A 27469-nucleotide genomic window follows, 5' to 3' on the forward strand; every position below is an offset into this window, starting at 1 on the left:
TTTGTAAATAATAACAGATTTTTTTTCTTTCTCTTTAATATCATTTGTCATTAATTATAGTAGTGATTATGAATTCCAGTACACTATAAGTGAATATAAGTAATGACAGCATGCACGCTAATCATTGTTTACTTCATTTATTATAAATACTGATATATATGAGTTTTTATCTAACACTTTACTTTTTTTTTTCTATTAGTCCCAAATGTTCTATGTAATCCTTTGTCTCTCCTTTCTTGTTTTCTTTGGAGCAAATTGTCATTTTGCCTTCATTTTTCTTTCCTTTCTTGGGGGATGCTAACCTTAGAGGCAAAAATATATATCCCTGACTGATAAGTTTCCAATATATATATTGATACTTTTTAATTTTTGTTTTATTAAGGCCATAATAGTTTATAACATTGTGAAACTTCAGTTGTAAATTATTATTTGTCAGTCACCATATATATATGTGCCCCTTACCCCTTATGCCCACTCCCTGACCCCCTTCCCCTCTGGTAACCACTAATCTGATCTCTTTGTCCATATGTTTATCTTCCACATATGATTGAAACCATATGGTGTTCGTCTTTCTCTGGCTTATTTTGCTTAACATAATACCCTCCAAGTCCATCCATGTTGTTGCAAATAGGACGATTTTGTCTTTTTTATGCCTGAGCAGTATTCCATTGTGTATACACATGTATATATATATATATACTACATCTTCTTTATCCATTCGTCAGTTGATGGGCACTTGGGTTGCTTCCACCTCTTAGCTATTCTGAATAATGCTGCAATGAACATAGCAGTGCATAAATCTCTTTGAATTGTTGATTTCAAGTTCTATGGATAAATACCCAGTGGTGGGATAGCTGTGTCGTATAGTATTTCTATTTTTAATTTTTTGAGCAGTCTTCATACTGTTTTACATAGTGGCTGCATCAGTTTGCATTCCCACTGGCAGTGTATTGAGGGTTCCCTTTTCTCCACATTCTCTCCAACATTTTTTTTTTTTTTGGTGAGGAAGATTGGCGCTGAGCTAACATCTGCCAATCCTCCTCTTGTTTTTTTGCTGAGGAAGACTGGTTCTGGGCTAACATCCATGCCCATCTTCCTCCACTTTGTATGGGACGCCTGCCACAGCATGGCCTGACAAGCGGTGCATCTGTGCGCGCCCAGGATCCGAACTGGCAAACCCCGGGCTGCTGAAGTGGAGCGCGTACACTTAACAGCTTGCGCCACTGGGCTGGCCCAAACATTTGTTATTTTTTTGTCTTGGTAATTACAGTCATTCTAACAGGTATAAGGTGATATCTCACGGTAGTTTTGATTTGCATTTCCCTAACGTTTAGTGATGTTGAACATCTCTTCACGTATCTGTTGGACACCCATAAATCTTCTTTGGAAAAATGTCTATTCCTATCCTCCACACATTTTTTGATCGCTTGCTTGTTTTTTTGTTGTTGAGTTGTATGAGTTCTTTATATATTTGGATTTAACCCCTTGTTGGACATATGATTTGCAAATATTGTCTCCCAATTTTGGGGCTGTCTTTTAGTTTTCTTCCTGGTTTCCTTTGCCTTGCAGAACCTCTTTAGTCTAACGTAGTCTCATTTATTTATTTTGTTTGTTTGTTTCCCTTGAGTGAGTAGACATGTTATTCAAAAAGATGCTTCTAAGACTGATGTCAAAGAGTGTACTGCCTATATCTCCTTATAGAAGTTTTATGGTTTCAAGTCTTACCTTCAAGCCTTTAATCCATTTTGAGTTAATTTTTGTGTATGGTAAAAAATTATGATCTACTTTAAATTCTTTTGCATGTGGCTGTCCAGTTTTCCCAACACCATTTATTGAAGAGATCTTCCTTTCTCCAATGTATGTTTCTGGCTCCTTTGTCAAAGATTATCTGCCTATAGATGTATGGTTTTATGTCTGGGTTTTAATTCTGTTCCATTGATCTTTCCGTCCATTTTGTACCAGTACCATGCTGTTTTGATTACTATAGTTTTGTAGCGTATTTTCAAGTCAGAGACTGTGATACCTCCAGCTTTGTTCTTTTCTCTCAGGATTGTTTTAGCTATTTGGGATCTTTTGGTGCCACATATGAGGTTCAGGATTCTTTATTTCCATGAAGAATGTCATTGGGATTCTGATTGGGATTGCATTGAACTGTATATTGCTTTAAGTAATATGGACATTTTAACTATGTTTATTCTTCCAATCCATGTGCATGGAATATCTTTCCATTTCTTTATGTCATCATCGATTTCTTTCAGTAATGTCTAATACTTTTCATTGTATAGGTCTTTCACCTGCTTGGTTAAATGTATTCCTAGATACTTTATTCTTTGTGTTGCAATTATAAAGGGGATTGTATTCTTGAGTTCTCTTTCTCTTAGTTCGTTATTTGAGTATAGAAATGTAACTGATTTCTCTAAGTCGATTTTGTACCCTGCAACTTTGCTATAGTTGTTGATTATTTCTAATAGGTTTCCAATGGATTCTTTAGGGATTTCTATATATAGAATCATGTCTTCTCCAAATAGCAAGAGTTTCACTTCTTCCTTTTCAATTTGGATACCTTTTATTTCTTTTTTTGCTTAATTGCTCTGGCCAAAACCTTCAGTACTATGTTGAATAATATTGGCTAGAGTGGGCACCCTTGTCTGGTTCCTGTTCTCACAGAGATGACTTTCAGTTTTTCCCTGTTGAGTATGATGTTGGCTGTGGGTTTCTCATATATAGCCTTTATTATGTTGAGGTATTTTCCTTCTATACCCATTTTATTCAGAGTTTTGATCATAAATGGATGTTGGATCTTGTCAAATAATTTCTCTGCATATATTGAGATGATGATGTGGTTTTATTCCTCATTTTGTTAACATGGTGTATTACATGGATTGGTTTTTGCGTATGGAACCATCCCTGCATCTCTGGTATAAATCTCACTTGATCAAAGTGTGTGATGCTTTTAATATATTGCTCTATTTGGTTTGCCAATATTTTGTTGAGGATTTTTGCATCCATGCTCATCAGCAATATTGGCTTGTAATTTTTCTTCTTTGTTTTTTTCTTTTCTGGCTTTGGGATCAGGGTAATGTTGGCCTCATAGAATGAGTTAGGAAGTGCTCCGTCTTCTTCAATTTTTTGGAATAGTTTGAGAAGGATAGGTATTAAATCTACTTTGAATGTTCGGTAGAATTCTCCAGAGAAGCTATCTGGTCCTGGACTTTTATTTTTTGGAAGGTTTTTGATTATTGTTTCAATCTCTTTACTTGTGATTGGTCTACTCAGATTATTTATTTCTTCTTGATTCAGTTTTGTGAGGCTGAATGAGTCTAAGAATTTTTCCATTTCTTCTAGATTGTCCAGTTGGTTGGCACATAGTTTTTCATTGTATTCTCTTATATTCCTTTGTATTTTTGTAGTATCCATTGCAGTTTCTCCTCTTTCTTTTTTAATTTTAGTTATTTGAGTCTTCTCTCTTTTTTTCTTAGTGAGTCTGGCTAAGGATTTCTCAATTTTGTTTATCTTCTCAAAGAACCAGCTCTTAGTTTCACTGATCCTTTCTACTTTTTTTTGTCTCTATTTCATTTATTTCTGCTCTAACTTCAATTATTTCCCTCCTTCTGCTGACTTTGGGCTTGGTTTGTTCTTCTTTTTCTAGTCTGTTAGGTGTAGTTTAAGATTACTTATTTTAGATTTTTTTCTTTGTTATTGTGGGCCAGTATTGCTAGGAATTTCCCTCTTATGACCACTTTAGCTGCATCCCATATGAGTTGGTATGGTGTATTTTCATTTTCATTTGTCTCCACATATTTTTTGATTTGTCCTTTAATTTCTTCATTGATCCATTGGTTGTTCCTTAGCATGTTGTTTAGTCTCCACATAGTCTCACTTTCCCAGCTTTTTTCTTGTAGTTGATTTCTACTTCATAGCAGTATGCTCGGAAAAAGTGCTCTACATGATTTCAACCTTCTTCAATTTATCGAGGCTTGCCTTGTTTCCTTACATATAGTCTACCTTTGAGAATGTTCCATGTGCACCTGAGAAGAATGTGTATTCTGCTGTTTTTGCATGGATTGTTCCATATATTTCTATTAAGTCCACCTGGTCTAGTTTTTCATTTAATTCCACTATTTCCTTGTTGATTTTCTGTCTGGATGGTCTATCCATTGATGTAAGTGGGGTGTTGACATCCCCTACTATTATGGTGTGGCTGTTAATTTCTCCCTTTAGGTCTATTAATAGTTGCTTTATATACTTTGGTGTTCCTGTGGTAGGTGCATGTATATTTATAAGCATTATGTCGTCTTGGTGCAGTGTCCCTTTTATCATTATATACTGCCCTTCTTTGTCTCTCATTGCCTTTTTTATCTTGAAGTTTGCTTTGTCTGATATAAGTATGGTAACACCTGCTTTCTTTTGTTTGCCATTAGCTTGGAGTATCATCTTCCATCCCTTCACTGTGAGCCTGCATTTGTCTTTAGAGCTGAGATGCGTTCCCTGGAACCAGCATATTGTTGGGTCATGTTTTTTATCCAGCTACACTGTGTCTTTTGATTGGAGAATTCAATCCTTTACATTTAGAGTGATTATTGATATATGAGGGCTTAATACTGCTACTTTATCACTTTTTTCATTTGTTCTGAATTTCCCTTATTTCTCATCCTATGTATTTCCAACTGCCAATTAAGTTTGGTGATTCTCTGTGATACTTCCCTCAGTTTTCTCTTTATTTATCATTTGTGTCTCCAATCAGATTTTTTGTTTAATGGTTATCATGAGGTTTATATAAAAGATCTCATAGATTAGATAGTCCATTTTCTGATAGCTTTTTATTTCCTTAGTCTAAGCAGGTTCAATTCCTTACCTCTTCCCTAAGTTATTGTTGTCACAACTTATTCCATTTTGTGTTGTGAGTTTGTGATTAAAATGAAGTGATTATAGTTATTTTCAATGCTTTCCTTCTATTTGTCTTTAATGCTATAATTAAGTGTTTGCTAACCTGTTCTGATAGAAAGCTTCAATTCTCTGATGTTTGTCTGCCATTTATCTCCATGTGCAAGGCATTGTAAAGCCTTTCTTTTTTTTCATGTATGAGGGCCTTCTTGATCATTTTTTGTAAGGGGTGTCTTGTGGCAATGAACTCCTTCAGCTTTTGTTTATCTGGAAAAGTTTTTAATTCTTTATGATACCTAAAGAATAGTTTCACTGGATAGAGTATTCTTGGCTGAAAGTTTTTGTCTTTCAGAATTTTGAATCTATCATTCCATCCTCTCCTAGCCTGCAAGGTTTCTGCTGAGAAATCCACTGAAAGCCTGATAGAGGTTCCTTTGTAGGTTATTTTATTCTGCCTTGCTGCCCTTAATATTTTTTCTTTGTCATTGACTTTTGCCACTTTTACTAATATATGCCTTATAGAAGATCTTTTTCATTGATGTAATTAGGCGTTCTATTAGCTTCATTTACATGTAATTCTAGCTCCTTCCCCAGGTTTTGGAAGTTCTCAGCAAATATTTCTTTGAACAAGCTCTCTTCCACTTTCTCCCTCCCTTCTCCCTCTGGAATACCTATAATCCTTATGTTGCATTTCTTAATTGATTTGGATATTTCTCAGAGAATTTCTTCATTTCTTTTTAGTCTTAGTTCCCTCTCCTCCTCCATCTGGAGCATTTCTATATTTCTGTCCTCTAAATTACTAATTCTGTCCTCCCTAATATCAGCTCTGTTATTTGAAGACTCTAGATTTTTCTTTATCTCACTCATTGTGTTATTCATCTCCAACATTTCTGATTGCTTTTTTTAATAGTTTCAATTTTTTGTGTGTGAAGAATTCCCTCTGTTCATTAACTTTTTTCTTGAGTTCATTGAACTGTCTTTCTGAGTTTTCTTATAACTCATTGAGTTCCTTTGTGACAGCTATTTTGAATTCTCTATCATTTAGATTGTAATTTTCTGTGACTGCAGGATTGATTTCTGGGTACTTGTCATTTTCCTTCTGGTATGGAGTGTTAATATACTTCTTTGTGCTATTTGATGAGGAGGTCCTTTGCTTTCACATAGTTGTGGTATCTGGTCGCAGATTCCACCTGCCACCACTGGGGCTGGCGGCAGGAGCTGTGTTTTCTGAGTCTGTCATGACCCCTGGCAGTTGTGCCTGTCTGTTGGAAGCTGTTCCAACAGGGCCCATCTGCATTTGTCTGCTGTCGCCACTGCTTTACAAACTTAGGCACAGGCACTCTGGCTCAGATCCCCTTCTCTGGGCAACCAGCTGAGCTTGTGCACAAGGCCCAGGGGGGCACTTTCTTTTGCATGTGCCATCCCCCGTGCTGCCAATCTGCACTCACTGTCTGCCTGCTGGGCTGCTCAACTTGGTGGGAATGCCCCCACAGTTGCTTAGCCATCTCAATGCAGAGCATTCCCTCAGACTGAGAGACAACTCCAGAGAGAAAGCATTCCTATGGAGGGCTGCCTTTTCCCCCTTCTCTCAGAGTCTGGTGCTGGCCACCATGTGAAGTCTTACACCCTAGATCACTGCACGCTGACACCAGGGGAGGGAGAGGTGATTGACTTACCTCCTTCTGCTTCCTCCCAGGGTGCACAACCCCCACCTTCAGAACTATAGCTGTGCAGATTTCTCAGATGTCTGTTGTGTTGTGTGAATGTCTTCTGTTGGTTTATGAATGTCCTTTTTGGTGTATCTTAGAGGGGAGAGACTAAGGGAAGAGCTCACTCTGCCATGATGCTGACATCACTTTGACCTATATACTGATACTTTTATCAATTCCTAGAAAATGCTAAACCTTGACTCCACTTAACCACTCCCAGTTTTTGTACTATTGCTATTATAAGTTTTAATTCTACATATAAATAGAAGCTGGAAACATTATTATTGTAGTTTGTTATACTTGATATTCATTTAGATTGACCTATATATTTATCCATTTCCATGCTTATTATTACTAACTATTTGTTTCTATCTGAGTTTATTTTCTTTCCACCTGAAAAGTTATCACTTTAGTATTTCCTTCAAGGCAAGTCTGCTAGAGATGAAGGCTGCATGTGTGTGTGCGTGTGTGTGAGTGTGTATGTGTGTGTAGGTGGATTTGGAAGAAGGGGTCTGGAAATATTTTCATTTTGATTTCACTTTTGAAGGATATTTTCATGGAGGTATAATTATTGGTGGGCAATTATTTTCTTTCAAAGCTTTAAAAAGTTGTTCTTTATATTCTAGGATCCATTGTTTCTGTTAAGAATTCACCTCTAAGTCTGTTCCTGCTTCTTTGATGAAATGTCTTTGTTTTTTCCTTTGGCTGCTTTTTATATTTATCTTTATTGTTAGTTTCTGAGGTTTTATAAGGAGGTTCTTAAATGTGGCTCTCTTTTTACTTGCCTTTCTTGATATTGTTGATCTCCTTGAGTTTGCAGCTTGATGTCTTTCATAAGTTTGAGAAAATCATTCAGTATTAGCTATTTGCTCTTCTACCTCATTTCCTCTTTCTCCTCTCCCTCTGAGTGTTCAGTTATACATGTTAGACTTTTCCAACATGTCCCATATAGCTCTTATGGTCCTTTCTGTATTTTCCTTCCTTTTTCTTCTCTGTGTATCAGTCTGGATATTTTCTGCTGACCTATATTCCAGTTTGCTAAGCCTTTCTTCAATGTTGTCTTAGCTGTGGTTAAATTTATCTATTTAGTTCCTAATTCCAGTTGTATTTTTCAGCTCCATAGTTTCTTCTTGGAGAAGAAGAAACTATCTTCTTTTTAAAATGTAATTTCCAATCCTCCAGTGAATTCCTCATCTTGTTATCTACTTTGAAGGACATATTAACATCAGTTATTTTAAAATCTGTGTACGGTAACTCCTGTATTTGGATCACCTGAGGGTCCTTCAATTGTCTATTTTTGTTTCTTGATCCTGTATCTTAGTATGCTTGGTAGTTTTTTTCTTAAGCACTAGATATTGTATATGGAAAAATGCAGAACCTCAAAATGATGTATTATTTATACAAAGAGAATTCACTTTATCCTCTGATAGAAACCTGGAGTAGGGAAGATTGCCTTATATCACAGAGGCATTGAGATAATTTAGAGTTGGATTTCAGATTTTGTAAGGCTTAGCCAAAATCTAGTTCATCTCCTTCTTTAGATTTATTCTTCTAGGGCCTGACTTGAGACCCTAGAGTTTATATGAGGGAGCTTTCTCCTTCATGGATCCCAGGCTTCAATTTTTATCTGATAAGAACTTGGGACTGCTGATCTCACCTAATAGGTGTAGTCTCTTTTTGCTCTATTTCCAGGCCTCCTACTCTGAGAAGCCTAAGAATCAGCAAATGATTCATGTGGAGAACCAATGAAAACTGTTGGGATCACTCATCTCTACCTCCCTTCAATTCAGGACCTTGGCTTCCCTTCAGTTCAGAATGAGATGCCTTGGCAGGTCCAAAATCCAATTTTTTTCTTCCCAGACCTGTGAGATTGTCAAAATATATTCTCACTTTTCTGCCTCTTAGCAGCATCCCTCTGCCAAGTTTCTACCCTGCCAACAGGCAGCAATGAAGAATCAGTAAATTCCCCAAGAGAAAAAAAGAAGAGAGTAGAATGTTTGGCTCATTTAAACGAGTTTCCATTCTCTCCAGAATCTTATCCTCATATACTGACTTCCTCAGAAGCAATCTAATTCATTTTTTAAAAATTATAGTATCCAGCTTTTCAAGTTTTCTTAGTGGGACCATTAGCTACTCCATTCAGACGTTCAATATTGTTAACTTTTTTTTTTTACATTTTTTAATCTGTCTCCCTGACTAGAGCGTAAGCCCTATGAGGGCAAGAATATTTGTTTGTTATGTTTACCAATGTATCGTGTGTGCCTGGAAGAGTGCTAAGAAAATATTAGACACCAGAAAATATATTTGAATTGAATTGAATATCTTTGGGAACTCAATACATGATCTATTGTGAAAGAAAATTGCTTCCTGCTTACTGCTCTGTAAACATCTACTACTTTCAAATATATTAGTGTTTGCCCCCTTGAGCTGCCCTATTCTGCTTACAATAGACATTCTAGATTAGGAAGAAATTTTTAACCCGGTGTATAGTTGTTGCAGAGTTCATCAATATTTATTACTGGAATGGATCATTCAGGAGCTGAGAAAAATATGGTAAAATGAGAGAACTTTATTTGAAAATTTTACTGTTGCCTGAAAATGGCTGTAGACTCTTTAAAACTAGGTTTGGGATTCCTCAAAAATCAATATTCCCCTTGTAACACAAGCAAGCAGATTACAGAAAACATAAAATGTTTCTAGCTCCAAAATATTATAGCAAATGTAAAGTCCATTTTGTTAGTATCAGTTATAAGTGAGCTCCCAGGAATCCTACAAACATATTTCCATGTATTTTAGTGAGATAAAATGGAAAAACTAAAAATAAGTTAAAAAACACCTGGTCACTCTCTGATGTCTAATAAATGTAAAGCAAATTACAAATTTCAAAGTAAATTGTGGAAAACATCATACATAGAGTATCTGGGTAGATCCAACCTGGCCAATAGATCTGTAACATGACAAATTCTGAGACAGAATTACTTATGCCGTGGTGATGGAGGCCCAAGACCTCAGTAGAAAGCTTCACATATTTTAGCACAGACCAAGGTCAACTGTCCCGAAAATTTTATGTCCCAAGCTACTTTCTGCCTGGTTTCCAGTAAATGGGCCCTCACATATCATAGAGCTTGTTTAAAAACTTAAGGTAAAAAAAATCTATCTGAGGATGAAACTCTATTTCCAGAGAAGATGAGAAACTGCTCTGATCTACACTAATTGAGTCAGTATTATTAGTGATAGGCTGACATCCCTCCTAACTAGATCCAAACATTCAAAAATCAGCATATCTATCCTCCTCAATAAATGTAGATCTACTAATTTATTAAATTCTAACAAATATAGAACTATCATTTGCTACAGCAATCCCACTTCCGGGTGTATACCTAAAGGAAATGAAAACAAGATATCAAAAAGATATCTGCACTTGCATGTTCATTACAGCATTATTCACAATAGCCAAGATATGGAAACAACCTCAGTGCCCATCAATGGGTGAATGGATAAAGGAGATGTAGTATATATATGCAATGGAATATTATTCAGCCATGAGAAAGAAGGAAATCCTGCCATTTGGGACAACATGGATGGACGTTGAGGGCATTATGGTGAGGTACGTCAGACAGAGAAAGACAAATACTGTATGATATCACTTATATGTGGAATCTAAAAAATCCAAACCTATAGAAACAGAGAGTAGAATGGTGCTTACCGAGGGCTGTGGAGTAGGTGAACTGGGGAGATGTTGGTCAAAGGGTACACACTTGCAGTTAGAAGATGAATAAATTCTGGGTAACTAATGCACAGCATTGTGATTATAGTTAACAATATTGTATTATATACTTGCTAAGAGACTAGATCTTAAATGTTTTCACCACAAAAAAGAAATGATAATTATGCGATGTGATGGAGGTGTTAGCTAATGCTATGGTGGTATCCATATTGTAACATACAAGTGTAGCAAATCTACACAGTGTACACTGTAAGCTTACACGATGTTATATGTCAATTTTATGTCCATAAAAAATGCAGAATAGCACATAAAACATATAGGTTCCAAGTTTTTGAGGTTGAAGGGACAGAGAAAGAGGTTAGGGAAAGAGGACTCAAGCTCTGCTTTCCTTTCAGGATCCTTTGTTTCTTCGGTGGTCCTTCAGTGAAAAGTACCACTGCCAACAAGAGCTACAAATATTAAAGCAACATATAATTTCATAGTATATAAAATATAGAGCGGCTTTGAGGAACTAAATGTATATGGTACAACTGTCCATCTGCCCACAAGTATATGCGCCGAGTGTCCACCATGCTCAAGGCACATCTTGAGATGGTGCTGTGACACAGAAAAGTAAACTGGAAAGTTTTCTGCCGTTAAGTAGTTTCCAGTCCCTTTAGGGAAACTTGTTGCATAAACATCACAGGCAATGAATAATATCTTTTGTTCTTCAGTTTCTCAGTCTTCAAAATGAAGATAATAATCACATATATCTCAAAAGAATGTAATAAGGATTAGATAAATTAAATACAGGTAAAGTGTGTAGAAAAATGCACCTTCCCCCCACTGAATTGATATTATCTATTATTATCTGGCATTAAATGTCAGGTGCCTGAACAGCATAATTTAGAGTAAACTAAAGAAGAAATATGTAGAAGGCTAAGGAGAAATTACCAATTTGAAAAAGTAAGGTTGTTTGAAAAATCTTTAACAGAAAAATATTGAGAAAAGAGGATTCGTTTCTGGGACAAAAGTTGAGTCTGAATGCGGACCTTTGCTATTAAAGTCAAAGAGGAATTGTTTTGATAAAAGGTTACATTCTATTCCACAGGCTTCAACCCTGACTTGGATCTAGAGGGAAAAAAAGCTAAGTTTTAATTTTTTATTGGCATTTAATTGTCAGTTTAAATTGTTTACATTCTTCTAACCTAACTTTCCTGCACTCATCGCAGAGTGGGGATGCAATACGCTAAAAGCTCGTTTCAGGTGGTTCTTATCAGTGAGAGATGGGGCACAGATGCAAATAGATGGCAGGAGCTGGAGTCACAAAAGTTTAGATTTGAGATCTCTTTTACCCTCTCATATACTGGCTGGACAACCTTTAGCAAAATAGTTCAACTTGCAGAGTCTCAGGCTCTACATCTGAATAATAGGAATAACTGTACTAACTCATGGCAGAATTCAGAAAACCAAATTAGATATTTGAAAATACTATGAAAATGAAGGCAATTTATACTACTAATCATGGGGAGTTTTCAGATAATTAGAGGAAAAACACAATACTTATTAAAGACTTTTTTCTATTTATTTGAGTCTTCAAATATTGTGGTAATGTAGACGGCAATAAATGTTTGTTATTTGAGGTGCATTACAACAAGAATATACCAATTACATGGTATAATTGGATCTACCTACTTTCTCCCTGGAGTTTTGGAAAGTTTTTAATCTTCCATGTTTACATTCCTAACTCTAGTTTGTTGCAAATATTGGACCCCTCCCTGGCTCGCCCCAAAAAGAATTTAAATTGCCTTGCTGTGCTAATGGCTGGTCTTTTGGAGGATGTTTCTGGAGCTCAAAATTAGAGAAACCCTTATGTAACACAAAGCCCCCAAGAATCAGTGAGTCATCTTACATATTTTTTTCTGAGGCTGAACTAGAAACTTGGGGCCTAAGAGTCAGAATATTTTAAATAGACTCATCTATCAATCTTACCTGAGGGATAAACTACTGGTTAAGTCAAAACTTGAAGAAAAGAATTATAGCACGATGCTTGCCATCTGAGTCTCACTAATATCCCCTCACTTTATCCTGCAAATTACTACATAAAATAGAAAGCATTTCTTAAGGCTGTAAAGCAAAACAGCTATTAAGGAAGAAGACTGGTGTTAAATCAAGAAAAGGAAGACATTCCTCAGTCTCAGAGGTACATAAATGACATCATATTCCATTTTCTCTTGTAAATATTGTTTTTCAAATTATAGGTAAGATATCAGTTTTATATGCTTTAACTGGATATATCTAATTTTCTCATCTGTCAAGTTTTCATCATTTACTTCATAAAGCTTTCCATATTTTAGACCGTTGCTGGGTAATTTTCATAACAAAGCTCTTAGGTAGGAATTCGCCTCATTTAAAGAAGAGAAAAAAAGGGGGTTCCAAATCTTTGTTTTCAATCTAGGGACTGTAAAAGAAAATTCTGTATTGTTTTGCCACACCTATCTCTTTAAAAACATTTATTCTGCCTCTCCTGCCCTGCCCCAGCAGGTAGAAGGAAAACATTAGTTTCCTCCTGGTGCTTTTAGAGACATCATCGTGAAACACGTTTGTTTTCTCTTATTTTCTTCAGTAGCCAAGCAATTTGAACACTATTATTGAACATATAATCTGCTGAAAAAACTAATTCTCTGTCCCAAATATGTAGAACTGCAATGTAATTATTTGACCATCTTTAGCAGTTGCTATGACCACCAGGTTTTAAAAAAGATTTTAAAAATAGCTGAGATATCATATCACCTGTACAGTTTTATATTCAAAATAATTGTTGAAATTAAGACAAAAATATGATTCTTATATATAACTCTGTAAATATGAATAAATGTAAACCACCTCTTCCATTAACCCTTTCTGGAAGCTCCTTTGACCAGGATCACTGTAATCAGTATCTCTTTATCCTAGTGCCCCTGAGTTCCAGAGTGAGTTTTGACTCTGGAGAGTGAATTGTGTGCAAGCAGAAATCCACCACAGGCCCCTTATTTCTGCCTTGTTTTGATTGCTACTGACCTGGATTAATCTTGGCTAACAAAAATGTTCCAGGAAAAAAAAAATCTGAGCATCTATTCCATCTGTTCCTACCTTGTGCTAAGTGATTTCATTTGTAGCAGAAACTTGGCTCAGTGGATCGAATCTGTGGATGTCACATTCTCAATGTGTCTGTCATTCTGCTTGGATTCCAAGTTTGCTTAATTGAGCCTCTCTCCAATTGTCCCTAAAACCAGTAAGATTTACATAGCACACATTTCCCTGTCTGAGATAGTACAGTGTTTTGGAAAGAGTGTGAGCTTTAGAGCCAGTCAACATTTGCTTCCTACACACAATTAATTATGCATAGAACACTGAGTAAGTTATTGACCTTCTCTCAGGATTGCTTTCCTTGTTTCTAAAATGAAAAGGCAGTAGCTTAGGACTATTCTTTTTCAGCTTCAAAATTACAAAATCCTATGGAAAGAAAACATTAAGTTGTTTAACAAATACTGAAATACTTGTATAAAGAATTATTCTTTAGCCTTGAGAAAAATAGACATTATAATGACTTTATTTGCTCACCACCATCCCCTCACCACCAACCCTAGTTATATTGCCTAGCACGCACTAGGCTACTGTTATATATATGTGTTGAAGGAATGAACAAGCATTTGGGTATTAGATTTAGCTTGCAAAGTGCTTTCATTGTATCATATCATTGTATTCCCTTGTTAAATCTATGAAGAACCTATTGGTAACTTTACAGATGAGGAAACCTAGACTCAGAAAAGTAGTGCAGCCCTACGTCACTTACCTAGCATGTAGAAGATCTAGCACTTGGACTTGGGTTTCCCAAGAATGTAATTTTGAGTCTCACGCTTTTAACTGAAACTAATTATGACCCAAAGAAGAATCAAATGTGTTTTCAGTTCCTACTCTACACCATAAACTTAGCATATTTGATAACATCTAAACTCAGACCAGGCTGCCTCAATACATAGGTGACCACACAGCTGCTGAGAGAAGCTAGAAAATTAGCATAACATCACTAGAGGTAAAACAGGTGCAGCCAATATTTTTTTCAGCTCATCTACATTTGACTACTATTGTTTATAATGTCTAGCACACTCTGGGGCATCTAGAGGAAAACTGAAGACAAATGAATGTGTCCTTTTTCACCCAGTGAAAAATACTTTAATAAACTTGCTATTTCTAGAAGAGACGTTGTCTAGGTGTTGGGGGTGAAAGCTCTCAAAAAAAAAAAAAAGGCATGAATAGCAGAAGGGTTAGGTTCCTATGACCCTCAGGGCATCGGTCTTTTACCTTATTAACTGGGATGTTTTTCTTTTACTCTGTGTCTCTGTTGAAGTGTCCTTCATACTTAGAAGTGAAAGAAATAAAACCTAGGCAAAATGAGGCAGGTAATATTACTTTAGTTAGTTTAATAACTAAAGCAATCAGTTACAATCTAGCTGTGAAGGACCCAACAGAGCTTTGGTCTTCACTTCAAACTGAAGGCAGATACACTGTGGTTTTCACAGATTATTACAAGACTGAGCTGAGAACCCAGAGGAAATGGGAGGATTGTGTTTTTTCCAAGGGAAATAAAACTTTCTGATACCAATTTGACCTAAAATGAACTATTGAGTGTCTAGTTCCAAAAGGAGATAAATTTTGAGTCAGGTTCTCCACAAGCTAGAGGAGGAGCCAATCATTGGCCTGAAAAATAATGATTACAGACCTATCAAGCACAGGTCACAGTTCAGTATTGATGAGGAAAGTACATTATTCTGAAGGATACCTCTGCATTAATCTTTTTTCTGTGTCTTCATCCTGAATACCCCATGGTCAAAATTCCAAAGGTTCCCAATTGCCTAGAAAATAAATTGTAATTCTTTAATACTACATTTAATATACCTCACAAACTGGCAAATATTTGTTCCTCTTTTTTTATCTTTTTCTGACTATTGTGCCCCTATAGTTTTCATGTATAGAAGCCCCACTGATGCATTTTCTCCTCAGCCCATTACCTAAGCCTATTCCTCTTGGGCTCATGAAGGCCAGATTTAATTGACATGATGAAATCTTGCCCTAGCCCCTCCTCAGATGATCACTCCTTCATTGAAGTCTGTTTGTACTTATTCTTGGAGTTTGAATAAAACATATCTAGTGATTCAAAGGCTTCCCCCAAGGGAACCTGGCTGATTTCCTGCCAAAAGACTTCATCACACAGCAATTTTGTGGGTTTTGTTTCTGTTTTTTCTTTTAGCAAGGCCCACAGACTCAAAATTGGTTTGTTAAAACAAGGAGAGGCTGGATCTCATTCACAGGGGTTGATTGACACTAGTTCACAGATACTACTGTGAAGCAGAGTGCCCTGCTTTCCAATGAGAAACAGAAAGGCCAACGGGGTGCAGCAACTTAATTCCTCTGCTCAGTCCATTCCTTCTTTCTCTGCCAGTGACCCGGATGCTGACTTCTCATCAGAAGGGGAAAACTGGGTCAAATCAAATGGGTTACTTATATGAATAGCATATTTAGTGGAACTGGACTAATAGGAATACCAGATTCATGTATCTCTACATTAAGGATAACCTTTCCAATGAGACCACAAGGCCAGAAATCTGTTGGATGAGCACTGCCTCTCATTGACCCTGGGAAATTTCTTTCATTCTCCCTTTACGACCAACTACTTTATGGCTGACTTTTCTTATTCTTTAAATAGATTTAAAACTATATTTTTTTAAAATGTCTGGTCTAACAAGCTGTAACCCATTTTTTTCTTTTAAGTGCCTTAAATTTTTTCCTCCAATCCATTACGTGTTGTTTTTATTGTGTCAGAAGTCAATTATCCCTTTTTTCTACATTATTATAGTCGCTTCTATTAAACTACGTTTCTGATCAGAGCTCCTTCATTGTCATATGCCTTATATTGCTCTCTATGATTTTTACATGTTTTTATTTGTCTGTTTCCTTTTAAGCTTAGGCTTTAGTTAATCACGCTCTTCTGTATTTTATTTTATATTCCTCTGTAAATTATTTTCCTCAGTCCCTGAAAAGCCACCTATATTCTCTCATAATCACTGATTCCACTAACTTTCCCTCCCCAACCCATAATTATGAGTTTGATTTGTCCCTAAAACTGCATGGACCCTTGTAAAATATATATTTTAATTTTATATATAAATTTTACTGTGCTTTAAATCACAGTATTGTTTACTTTTTTCAACACTTTTTCAAGGATCTATTTAGGTTGCTATATGGACATCTAGTTCATTTGCTTCTCAATTCTGCAAACTGTTCCAAAACACATGCTCACATGTGGTAGAACCATTCTTTTGATGATGGACATCTAGGTTGCCTCCAACCTCCTTTTGCCACACAAACAATGCGATGATGACCAACCTCATAGTCCTCAACAAGAACTTATCTAGGAAATATTCCCAGAACTGGAATCACTGGGTCCTACCCAATTTTAATACAGCCAGAGAGTTTTCCAGTACACCGGTGTACACTCCCACCAGAATTCTACCTCCCCACATGCTTGCCAACATTTGGTATCATCTACTTTTCTGATGAAGATGAATGATATCTCATAGCTATTTTAATGAGCATTTTTCTGATTTTTGAACAAATTTTTCAGATTTTCTAAGTGTGAGAATCTCCATATACTTGCCAGCCATTTAGGATAAGTCTTCTGTGAATCACTGATTCTTATCCTTTGACCCTTTTCTATTATTTTAAATATCTATGTCTTAAAAGTTTTTTTCCTCCACAATAAGTTCACAAGATTTTGTATACTGTCTTTTATTAATTGTATAATTTCTTTTTTTCACATGTAAATTGTTGTTAATCCATCTGGTTTCTACCTTTATGTATGGTAATCTAAGAATATAATTTTATCTTTTTTCATATATAAAGACATTTTCCTAACATGATCTACTAAGCTGTCACTTCTTCATTGCTCTGGGGTGATAGTTTTATGATAGATCAAATTCTCCTATAAACACGTGTCTATATCTCAGATCTCTTTTCTTTTCCATTGGACTATTTAAACATCCTGGAACCATTATCATAACAATTTTATTACTGTCACTTTGAGCTGTTTCAAATATGGATGCTTCCCTTATTTTACTTTTATAAAATTAACTGTGCAAGTTGTGTACTTTTATTCTTCCATATAAATTTTAGAATGAGTACTCATATTCACTAAAAAAAAAAATCCAACTAAAATTTTTAATGTATTTAATTGAATTGTAGACTTATTTGGGGGAAAAATGGCAGCCATATACATATATATATATATATATATATATATTTTTTTTTTTTGGTGAGGAAGATTCACTCTGAGCTAACATCTGTTGCAAACCTTCCTCTTTTTTTGCTGGAGGAAGATGAGCCCTGAGCTAACATTCATGCCAATCTTCCTCTGTTTTGTATGTGGACTGCTGCCACAGCATGGCTTGACAGGTGGGGTAGGTCTACACTCACAATCTGAATCCCCAAGCCGCCGAAGCCAAGCATGCCAGACTTAATGACTACACGATGGAGCTGGCCCTGGTAATCTTATATTTTTATCCCATCTATTAGCATATTGTACCTTTTCAAGCACTAATATTCTGTTATGCTGTTTATTTTAATTTTTAAATGATTTCTGTAAAGGTCTTGTGCATGGCCAGATACTTTGTTTTATTGTATTTATTTCTATTATGTTTGCTAATCATTTATTGCTAATATAAACAGAACTATTGATTTTTCCATTGATCTTACATCCAGAAATCTTACTAATTTTTCCCAACATTGTCTTATAAATTTTTTTTTTTTAAAGATTTTATTTATTTTATTTTTTCCCCCCAAAGCCCCAGTAGATAGTTGTATGTCATAGCTGCACATCCTTCTAGTTGCTGTACGTGGGACTCAGCCTCAGGATGGACGGAGAAGTGGTGCCTCGATGCGCACCCGGGATCCGAACCTGGGCCACCAGTATCGCAGCGCGCGCACCTAACCACCAAGCCACAGGGCTGGCCCTCTTATAAATTTTTTAGTCTCTTTTTATTGCTACTTCTACCATTTTCTTGTCTTATGATTTTGACCAGGACTACCAAGTCTATGTTAAATAGGAGCTGTAAGAGTGGGCATCTTTATCTTAGTCTGGATCGTAATGAGAATGTATACACTGTCTCTATTAATTATTAGTGAATAGTAATTTGCTATATGTTTTTGGTATATAGTTTCCTTTCAAAATTAGGAAGTTACCTTCTGTTGGTGAACTTCAAATAGTGTATATGAAAATTATGACAACCTTCACCAAATTTATTTCCTGCATCTCTTAAAATAATTACTTTTTATTTTCTTAATTTACTGGTGATGTTAACCAAATGTTTAAGGAAGGATAATCCATATGTCGTACAATAATAGTTCTTACTTCCTTGGATTGTTATGAACAAAAGCATCTAAAATATATCTGGCATAGAGTAATCAACACATATATTACTAATATTATTATTGCTAATAAAATTCTTAAAAATGTAGATTATTAATATTACTTCTTACTTATTGCATTGGTGGTTTTCAAACTATGCCCCTTGGAATCCTATAAAAACTGAATTGAGGGAGGAAGAGTGAATAAGGTACTAAAGGGAAATGCTTTTTCCTCACCTGCAAACCAGCGTAACTCCAACCAGAGAAACTCTATTTTTGTTTGTTTTATATATTATGCTTCTGTATAAATTTTATTTGCTAAAAATAATGTTTTCATGTCACTGGTTTAGTTAAATGCATACATTTTGAGTAAAAGCACTATTATAACAGTTGATCCCTAAGTGATAGTTCTTGCATAAGGTGAAAACAAACAAATTAGGTGGAGCCTACGATACACAATATTACATCTCTCTAGTCACGATAAAATTAGCTTTGTAAATACTTTCAATTCATTTCTATTAAAAAAAGCACATTTATTGAACATCTACTGCCTCATCACATTGAGGTAGATACTGAAGTAATACAAAGATATGTCCTTTCAATGAGGCTACTGTCCTCAGTTAGGCTCTATGCAAATAGGTTATGACTACTTATACCACCAGCAGACTATGCTGAGCTCTAAAAAGAGACTCAACCACACAGGACTGCATTATGACTTCAATGGGCACTAGACACTTTTGCCTTCCTGGGCCGTTTTTTCCATGTAATAATATTAAAAGTTATATTTTACATCTGCATTAGTAAAAGATATATATGCTAATATTATGTATTAAAACTTAAAAATTCATTGTTTTATTCAGATTTTAAAAGAAATCAAAACATTTTCATAGGTTCCTAACAGTATCATAGACTTACTGTGCCTAGTGGATAAGTCAGCCCTGCAGCCATGGGTCAAGAATTCCCATACATTTACAATTCTCTCAGGTAGTATAAATGACTGAAATTAACCAAGAATAACATGTTAATTCGCAACTAATGTTCATCTCCAGTGACAAGTAGATAAGAGAGAGAGGAGGGTACTCTGATAGAATGGAGAACATGGTTCAAATCCAATGGGTCAGTTGTAACTGAGCTCCATGTTGGAAATGGGTCCAATGTTTTCAAATATTATAATTTATTTGAAGACAAGCTGAAAGTATAGATTTTTATCCCATTTCTCCTGCTTTTAAAATGATGACCTCTAGTTCAAATTTAAAATATGGTGCAAGAGTCACTGCCAAACAAAACCCATCTTTCTGCTGCCTCCAGGCTGTGGGCTACTGATTTGCAGTCGATGTGTTAAGAGGCAGAACTAATAGGAATGGCAATAAGCTGATTTGGGATCCAAACGTCCTATAATCAATGTCTTCTACTTAACCTTGAGAAAATCAAGCTAGGATTCCTGCTCTAGTGGCCTGGATTCACAGTAAAAAATTTGTCTCAGAGTTATATTGTTGCATTCAAATACAGAACTACAGTAACATCGAACATAATTCTTAAAAGAGGAGCTCTTGCAGACACTATATTAACCAATTTCTGTTCTATCATCCATAGAGTGCTCTTGTAGAAAGGGAATATGTAATATGGAGAGGACCAATGATTCCCTGTTGACAGAATTTGTCCTGGTGGGGCTTTCTGCACACCCAAAGCTCCAGACAGTTTTCTTTTTGCTGGTTTTGTGGATGTACCTGATGATCCTGCTGGGAAATGGAGTCCTCATCTCAGTAATCATCTATGATTCTCACTTGCACACCCCCATGTATTTCTTCCTCTGTAATCTTTCCTTCCTGGACATTTGCTACACAACTTCCTCTGTCCCACTAATTCTTGACAGCTTCCTGACAGGAAGGAAAAGAGTTTCCCTTTCTGGGTGCATGGTGCAAATGTTTCTCTCCTTTGCCATGGGGGCCACAGAGTGTGTGATTCTAGGCATGATGGCACTTGATCGCTATGTGGCCATCTGCTACCCACTGAGATACCCTATCATCATGAGCAAAGGTACCTACGTGCCCATGGCAGCTGGATCCTGGGTTGCTGGGCTTGTGGACTCAGTGGTGCAGACATCTCTCACAACGCAATTACCATTCTGTGCTAACAATGTCATTAACCACTTTGTCTGTGAAATTCTGGCTATCCTAAAACTGGCCTGTGCTGATATTTCAATCAATGTGATCAGTATGGCAGGGTCAAATCTGATTCTTCTGGTTATTCCATTGCTGGTAATTTCCATTTCTTACGTTTTTATTGTTGCCACTATTCTGAGGATCCCTTCCACCGCAGGAAAATGTAAGGCCTTCTCCACCTGCTCAGCCCACCTGACAGTGGTGATTATATTCTATGGAACCATCTTCTTCATGTACACAAAGCCCAAGTCTAAAAGCTCTGTTGGTACAGATAATCAAGACATCGTTGAGGCCCTCATCTCCCTCTTCTATGGAGTGATGACCCCCATGCTCAATCCTCTCATCTATAGTCTGAGGAACAAGGATGTAAAGACTGCGATGAAGAACATGCTGGGTAGGAAACACTTCTCTGATGGAATATGAATACTGATTTACACCATGTGACTCAGTATTCAAAGCTGCTGCAGACACGAAATTCAGACAGAGATAATCACCATGTGAAAACAAATTCAACAGGTGTCTCAAAACTATGCACAGAAATATTTTCATTGCTGTTGTTACTATTAGTTTTCTTCTAACTGCAGAAATAAAACATGCTTGTGGTTTTAAAAAATACTATTACAGAAATGCAAAAAGTTGAAAATCTCTTAGGAAGTCCCAGCAAAACATAATCACCCTTAAACCTTTAGAAGATAATAAAGGCAAAAGGTGTTCTAAAAATCACTTTGTAACCTAAAATAAGTATATTATTAATTAATTATTCAAAGCAATTATTAATCAGCACATGACATATTTTATATTCATTTTTAATTTGTTCTTTTATTTAATGTTTGTGTCCACCAACCATATAAGATCTCTGAAGTAGATGTGTCTGTTTCTTACCCTACAACATCCCAAAGACCTAGAACAGAACGTGACACATAGTAGATGCTCAATAAATATATTTTGAGTAAATAAATGAACTTTAGCATGTATAAAAATAGAAATGTATATCTGTCATATCTGAGGTAAGAAAGGTTATTCAAAAAGAAATTTTGTTCAATGTAATAGTTTCTAAGTAAACTATATAGGCATGTTGCCATATGAACTCCTCTAATAAAGTATTACCTTTTCTTTTCTATGTGATGTGCATTATAATGTAGAGGAACAGGTTTTATTTACTAGCTACAATAACTTTTCTGGATTTGGTACATAATGAGACTAAGATAACTAGAAAAGCCCCCTAGAAATGTACCCTAAGTTTTAACCTAATAAAACAGAGGTGACATGGTAACAGAGAATTCCTCTGGGACTTTGAGATCAGGCTGTAATGAGGACTTCTTTCCTTCTCTGCATTGGACCATACAGCACTTGCAGTACTAGAAAGAACTGGTAACTGACAAATATTGCAATAAGAGGACAAGAAATGGCAAAAGAGAAAGAGTCAAGGTGTTTAACGAACTGAGGAGCTACAGAGTTTGGGGCGTTGGGAAATAAGACAAAGATGGCCCCAAACCAACATAATCTCTATTGTCTGAAGGGTGCAGCCATGTGGAACAGCGCCAGCATGAGGAATGGAAGCCCCATTTCCACTGAAGGAATTGAGTTAGATATGTCAATAGAGGAAAGCAGTCCTTTTCTCTACCCTTTGAGGAGTCTATGAGAGTTAAAATGTAGAACACAAATCTAAAGTACAAGACTATAGCTACTTCCAAATTGTAAAAGTAAGCCCATAATATCTTCCTTTCTTGTTAACAGGTAATTATTGTTTCTTCATAAGATCAAATAAGTTAATTCAGACATAGCGCTAAATAGTGTCTAGAACATCCTAAATGTCCGATAAACATTGGCTGTTTTTTTATTATTAGCATTGGATGCACTTTAATATGTCATAAAGCTTTGAGTTAACACAAGATTTTCATCCTTTTTATGGAGTAATTTTGATGCCTTTAAACTATTGTCTCTCAGCTTCAAATCCACTTTTCTATGCTCTATGAGATAGGTTTGGGACACTGAAAACCACATTTCTCCTTTGCTAGCAGGCTTCTGTTTAATTCTTCGAAAAAAGTTGCTATGGAGAGAATGGAAGGTTGGAGGAAGATAAGGGACTTGAGCCTCCCTATTTGCTTCTTGTTCCTGTCATCATCACCCCAGCTATGGGTCTTCGTCATGACAGTGGCAGCTCCTTAAGCTGCTTCCATTATTGGTTTCAATCTTTATTTCTTCTTTTCTGTAACCCAGAACCAGTAGCCTACCAGTGCCACCATCTCAGAGGTTTGAATCTGTCACTCAGATTTTACTTCTGGTAAATGAATATCCCTGTCAAATCTTTACTCTGTCTTGAGGTATCTTTAAAAGCAGTGAAATATGCAGTTCTCTGCTTGAGAAATGCAGTGAATCAGATAGAGCATAAGCAATACTTTTGGTCAGACTATCATTTCCATGCACAACTAAACAACAGAAGGTCCTGGGCAAGACATTTGTGTTTCTTCTGCAGTTGCTTTCTTGTGTCTAAAATGTAGATTATGAAAATCTCTTTAGTATACTCTAAAATGACATAATAATAATCATATGATCATATGAACGGAAAACATATAGTTCATCAAACTCTGAAATATATGTAAGAAGGGATGAACGTAGCACCTTGAGAAAAATAAATTTAAGTATAATTCTTTTCTTTCACCAATGCATACGTAGCACCCACCTAAGTTCTCTACTAGGCACATAGTATGCTATTTCTATAAATTCATTGAATTAATGTATAAGCAAGCAAATATAATGAATGGAAAACAATCTCCAGGAGGGTAAATGTGGTTTCCAAAATAATTTATGAAGATCATATTGTTGCATCCTCTTGATAACTCTTCAAGGAACTAATATTTCCCCAACTCGCAGAACAAAAAGTCTAGTTCCAGAAATGTAGAAATATCTGAAGTCACAACCAGGATGTGGGAAGTCTTTGATTTGAATAAAACAATTAACAAACTTAACAATCCAACTATTATGAAATACACATTCTTCTAAAACACATATAGAACATTTACAAAAATTGATAGTTTCTTAGGCTGAAAACAAGAATCAGTAAAGTTTAAATAAATTATATTAAATGGTCCATATTCTCTCAATTAAATTAAAGTAATTATTAATTAAAAAGCTCCATAACCTGAAATCATTAAAACATACTTCTAAATGACTAATGAGTAGCAGTGATAAGCAAAATATTTAACAACTTCTATGGCAGTACTTCCAGTAAAAGAATGAATGCCTGCCGTAAACTAGCAATGTGGCTGTAGTAATATGTGCCAGCTAAGTGTCAGCTTTGCTTATGGATCAAAGAAAAAAATTACAACCAAAAAGTTAAAACCAGACCTGAGCTTGTAGTGATTGGTATAGCTTACTGGTTGTTTGTAGTTAGTGTCTATTCTGATTGGTTGGTAGCTGTGCCGCAGTCTCTGTAAAATATTTTCAATAGCAACCCTGCTAAAAAAAAAAAAAAGAAATATAATTGAATACTGCAAATTAAAATTTACTGAATACAGAAAAAACAGTTTTTTGATGGAAATGTTCATACTTAAATTCTATGGGAAACTTGGCTCCATAAGGAAGAGAGAAGGAAAGAAACAAAAAGAAAAGGAAGATGAGGATTAGGAGCTATCTAGAGAATTTGAATGCAAAGCCAATATGCAAGATATTGTGCTATATATTCACATCTAATCATTTCTTACTAAATCTTCACAATAATCTTGAAAGGTATATCTCCTTGCTCTTAATTTATAGATGAATATTCTAAGATTCATAGAAGTTAAGATCATACACGTTGTAGGTGGGAAAGCTAGTTTTTGAACTATAGTCTGGAGTATAAACACATTATTTCCTTTACTGCCTACTATCAGGAGAGAAATATCCTGAAGTCCATGAGCATCTGAATCAGCAAAATTAATCCAAAAATATTATAAGGCAAGAAATTTAAGATATCCTAACTAAATATAACTTCAGAATTTCTCTAGTGCTGTTAACCAGATATATAGGTAAATTCAGGGGACTATGATGATCAAGTCCTCGATGATTGTGGCAAAGGCCATGAATAAGAGTGGCTAATACTTGGACTTTGTCTTGAGCCCAGTATTGCATCATCCTCCTGAGAAACTGATTGATATCCCTGTACTTACAGGTAACAGACACTAATCATCAGGAAACAAGTGTTTTAATCAACCAGAAAATTGCTGAATAAACCTAGAGTCATAGGTTTTCTGTGTGATGCACTTTAGGGAAGATGAATTTTTAGGGTGTGAGAATTTTTAGTTTATCAAAGGAAGCAGAAAACATTACTGGTTAGGAGACTGGACATAAAGTCAAATTGTTTAGATTAGGATCACACCTCCACATCTACTTTACTAATCTATAGCCTATGTAAGTAATTTAATTTCTCTGAACCTCAGTTTCTCATTTGTTGTGAGGATTAAACATACTAGTTCATTCATCCATATTTTACAGCACTTCTCTCACTCTAGAGGAAGGGTCTTAGTTTGAAAAACCAAGGAGGTGGAGGAAAAGGGAGAATTCAACTATAACCAGGGTTATTTGTGGTGATAGTGGATCACCAGGTTGACGGGATCTAGCCAGTATATGAAGATGAAAATTTAAACACTAAAGATGCACATTCTATTTGATACTGTAGATGGTGTGATTTTTGATGCAAATATTACAGGTAATCTTTTTGCACTGTATGAGAAAAGCAGAGCAACTATTACTAACTGCACTCCACTTTTTAGGGAAGAAAGAACTAGATCCACTAAAAGGAGAGGGAAGTAGGCACCCAAGAGGTAGAAAGAGAGGCATGTCTGTGTAGGGTCACCAAGATCATGAAAAAGAGAACCTCAAGAAGCCTAAAAGGGAAAATCCTAACTCGATGAAAGGAAATTGGAGATATGGACCTTGGCGATATCAGAGATATTAACATGGAGAAGAGGGACTATGATCCAGTGGGTTCAGGAACGGATCCTCTAGGGCAGGCTGGAGAGTCTCCAGGGGTAAGTCCAAAGCTGTCATAGGATCAGTAGGACCCTAAATAAAGATAAAAGAGCAATAGTTTTACTGAGCTCAGATGGGAAATTATTATGACCATCCCTCTGAACAACACGCATGAGATTTCCAGAGAAATGGGAAAAGGAAGGAAGAGCCCTCTTCCCTATTACAGAAAATTAAAAATGAAGCAACCACTCCAGTGACTCATGTAGCTCAGGGAAGGGAATGCATTAAACATCACTTATGTTGCGGACACATTTAATCCTCATAAAAACCTCAAGATATACATGATTTTATACAATAAGAAATGTGGAGTCCAAAAAGCTATACAAATTGCCCTAGGTCACACAGCTAGGAAGTGGCGCACTGGGGATTGGGGCTCTAAACAGACTCCAGAACCCATACACTTCCCGTCACCTCATCGTATATCTCAGTTTTTTTGATGGCTAAAAGACCTTCCTATACATGTCTTTAGCAAATAGACAAAGGACAATTTTCAGCCCTATATGACCTCTAGTCGTGTAAAATATGGTGGTTCCAAAGAGGCCAGTTGACCTAGGAAGACACCATTTCTTTCCTACGTGCTTTCTCATAGTCTGGTAATCCCCTCCCACAGGAAGATAAAACACAGTCTGATATTTACACCGAGCAGGGAACTACATCTCAGAGGACATCATTAAAGGTTGACTGACTTACTTCTCTCTGACGTTAAGGAACAAATAGGTTACATAGGGATGGGATCCCATGTGCTTACAACAGGCTAAAGTCAAGCTTGTTAAAGTAAACTTGTAACTTTTTAACAACACTCCTCCCTCCACAAGTTTTCTGGAGAGAATCTGGAGCTGTTCCTAGGAGATTCATTTCTCCTCCTTAGTTAAAACTAAACTGGAAAGAAAAACTATATGAGATTATCATGTGGAAAATTCTAAAAGTGGAATCATTTTATTCTGTGGAGAGAACGTACTCCTCCATGCACTGCCATCACTCTGTCATTCATAATATGCAACCAGACAGGGTAAAGAATACATATTCTAATGAAAACATCGAGCAGAGAGTCAGAGAAGATAAACTGGTGGGAAAGGGAATATTACAGCACATGCATTTTGTTTAGTCACATAGTATTAAAGAGATTTGCCACAGTCCTCACCCCTCCATATTGCTTTAGAACCAGCTTGTTTACTCAAGTACATTCACTGCATAGCACTGAAGATATTTGAGTTTGTGACTCCCAGAAGACATGAAATCATGCAGATAGTCCATTTTCATCCTGGTAAATTAATTGAGGGCCCACACAATTAATGTTGTGATTTCAAAAAATCATTACAGTTGTTGAGAAATGGAATGATCTAACTTTTGAAGAGGAGAGTTCTTTTTTCTCCAATATTCATATAAATCCAGGACAACCATCGGTCAGGACACTATAAAGGAGAATCCTGAGGAGATTCTTCTCAGCTAGAGTAGGATTCATTAACTATCAAGATTTTTTTTAACTCTGAATTTACATAATCTACTATGAAATTTAAATATGGCACAGGTGCTCAACTCAGGGCCAATAAGATGAT

The 27469-nt window shown here is 36.0% G+C and overlaps 1 protein-coding gene and 1 long non-coding RNA gene across 2 annotated transcripts in view; one reads left to right on the forward strand and one right to left on the reverse strand.

The window, feature by feature from the left end:
• The window catches only part of LOC131393187 (uncharacterized), a 91636-nt gene extending 65696 nt beyond the window's left edge, over nt 1-25940 (reverse strand). Inside the window, exons 1-2 of the long non-coding RNA XR_009215891.1 lie at nt 25817-25940; nt 24252-24359 (exon numbers count right to left, since the gene is read on the reverse strand). This is a non-coding gene — a long non-coding RNA (uncharacterized LOC131393187). The remainder of the gene's footprint in view (nt 1-24251; nt 24360-25816) is intronic.
• Nucleotides 20364-21326, forward strand: LOC131393177 (olfactory receptor 13C8). Its single transcript, XM_058523684.1, has one exon. The coding sequence runs from the start codon at nt 20364-20366 to the stop codon at nt 21324-21326; it is 963 nt and encodes a 320-aa protein (XP_058379667.1).
• Nucleotides 25941-27469: the final 1529 nt, after the last annotated feature.

Source organism: Diceros bicornis, chromosome 28, assembly GCF_020826845.1.
Source record: "Diceros bicornis minor isolate mBicDic1 chromosome 28, mDicBic1.mat.cur, whole genome shotgun sequence".
Classification (NCBI taxonomy): domain Eukaryota; kingdom Metazoa; phylum Chordata; class Mammalia; order Perissodactyla; family Rhinocerotidae; genus Diceros; species Diceros bicornis.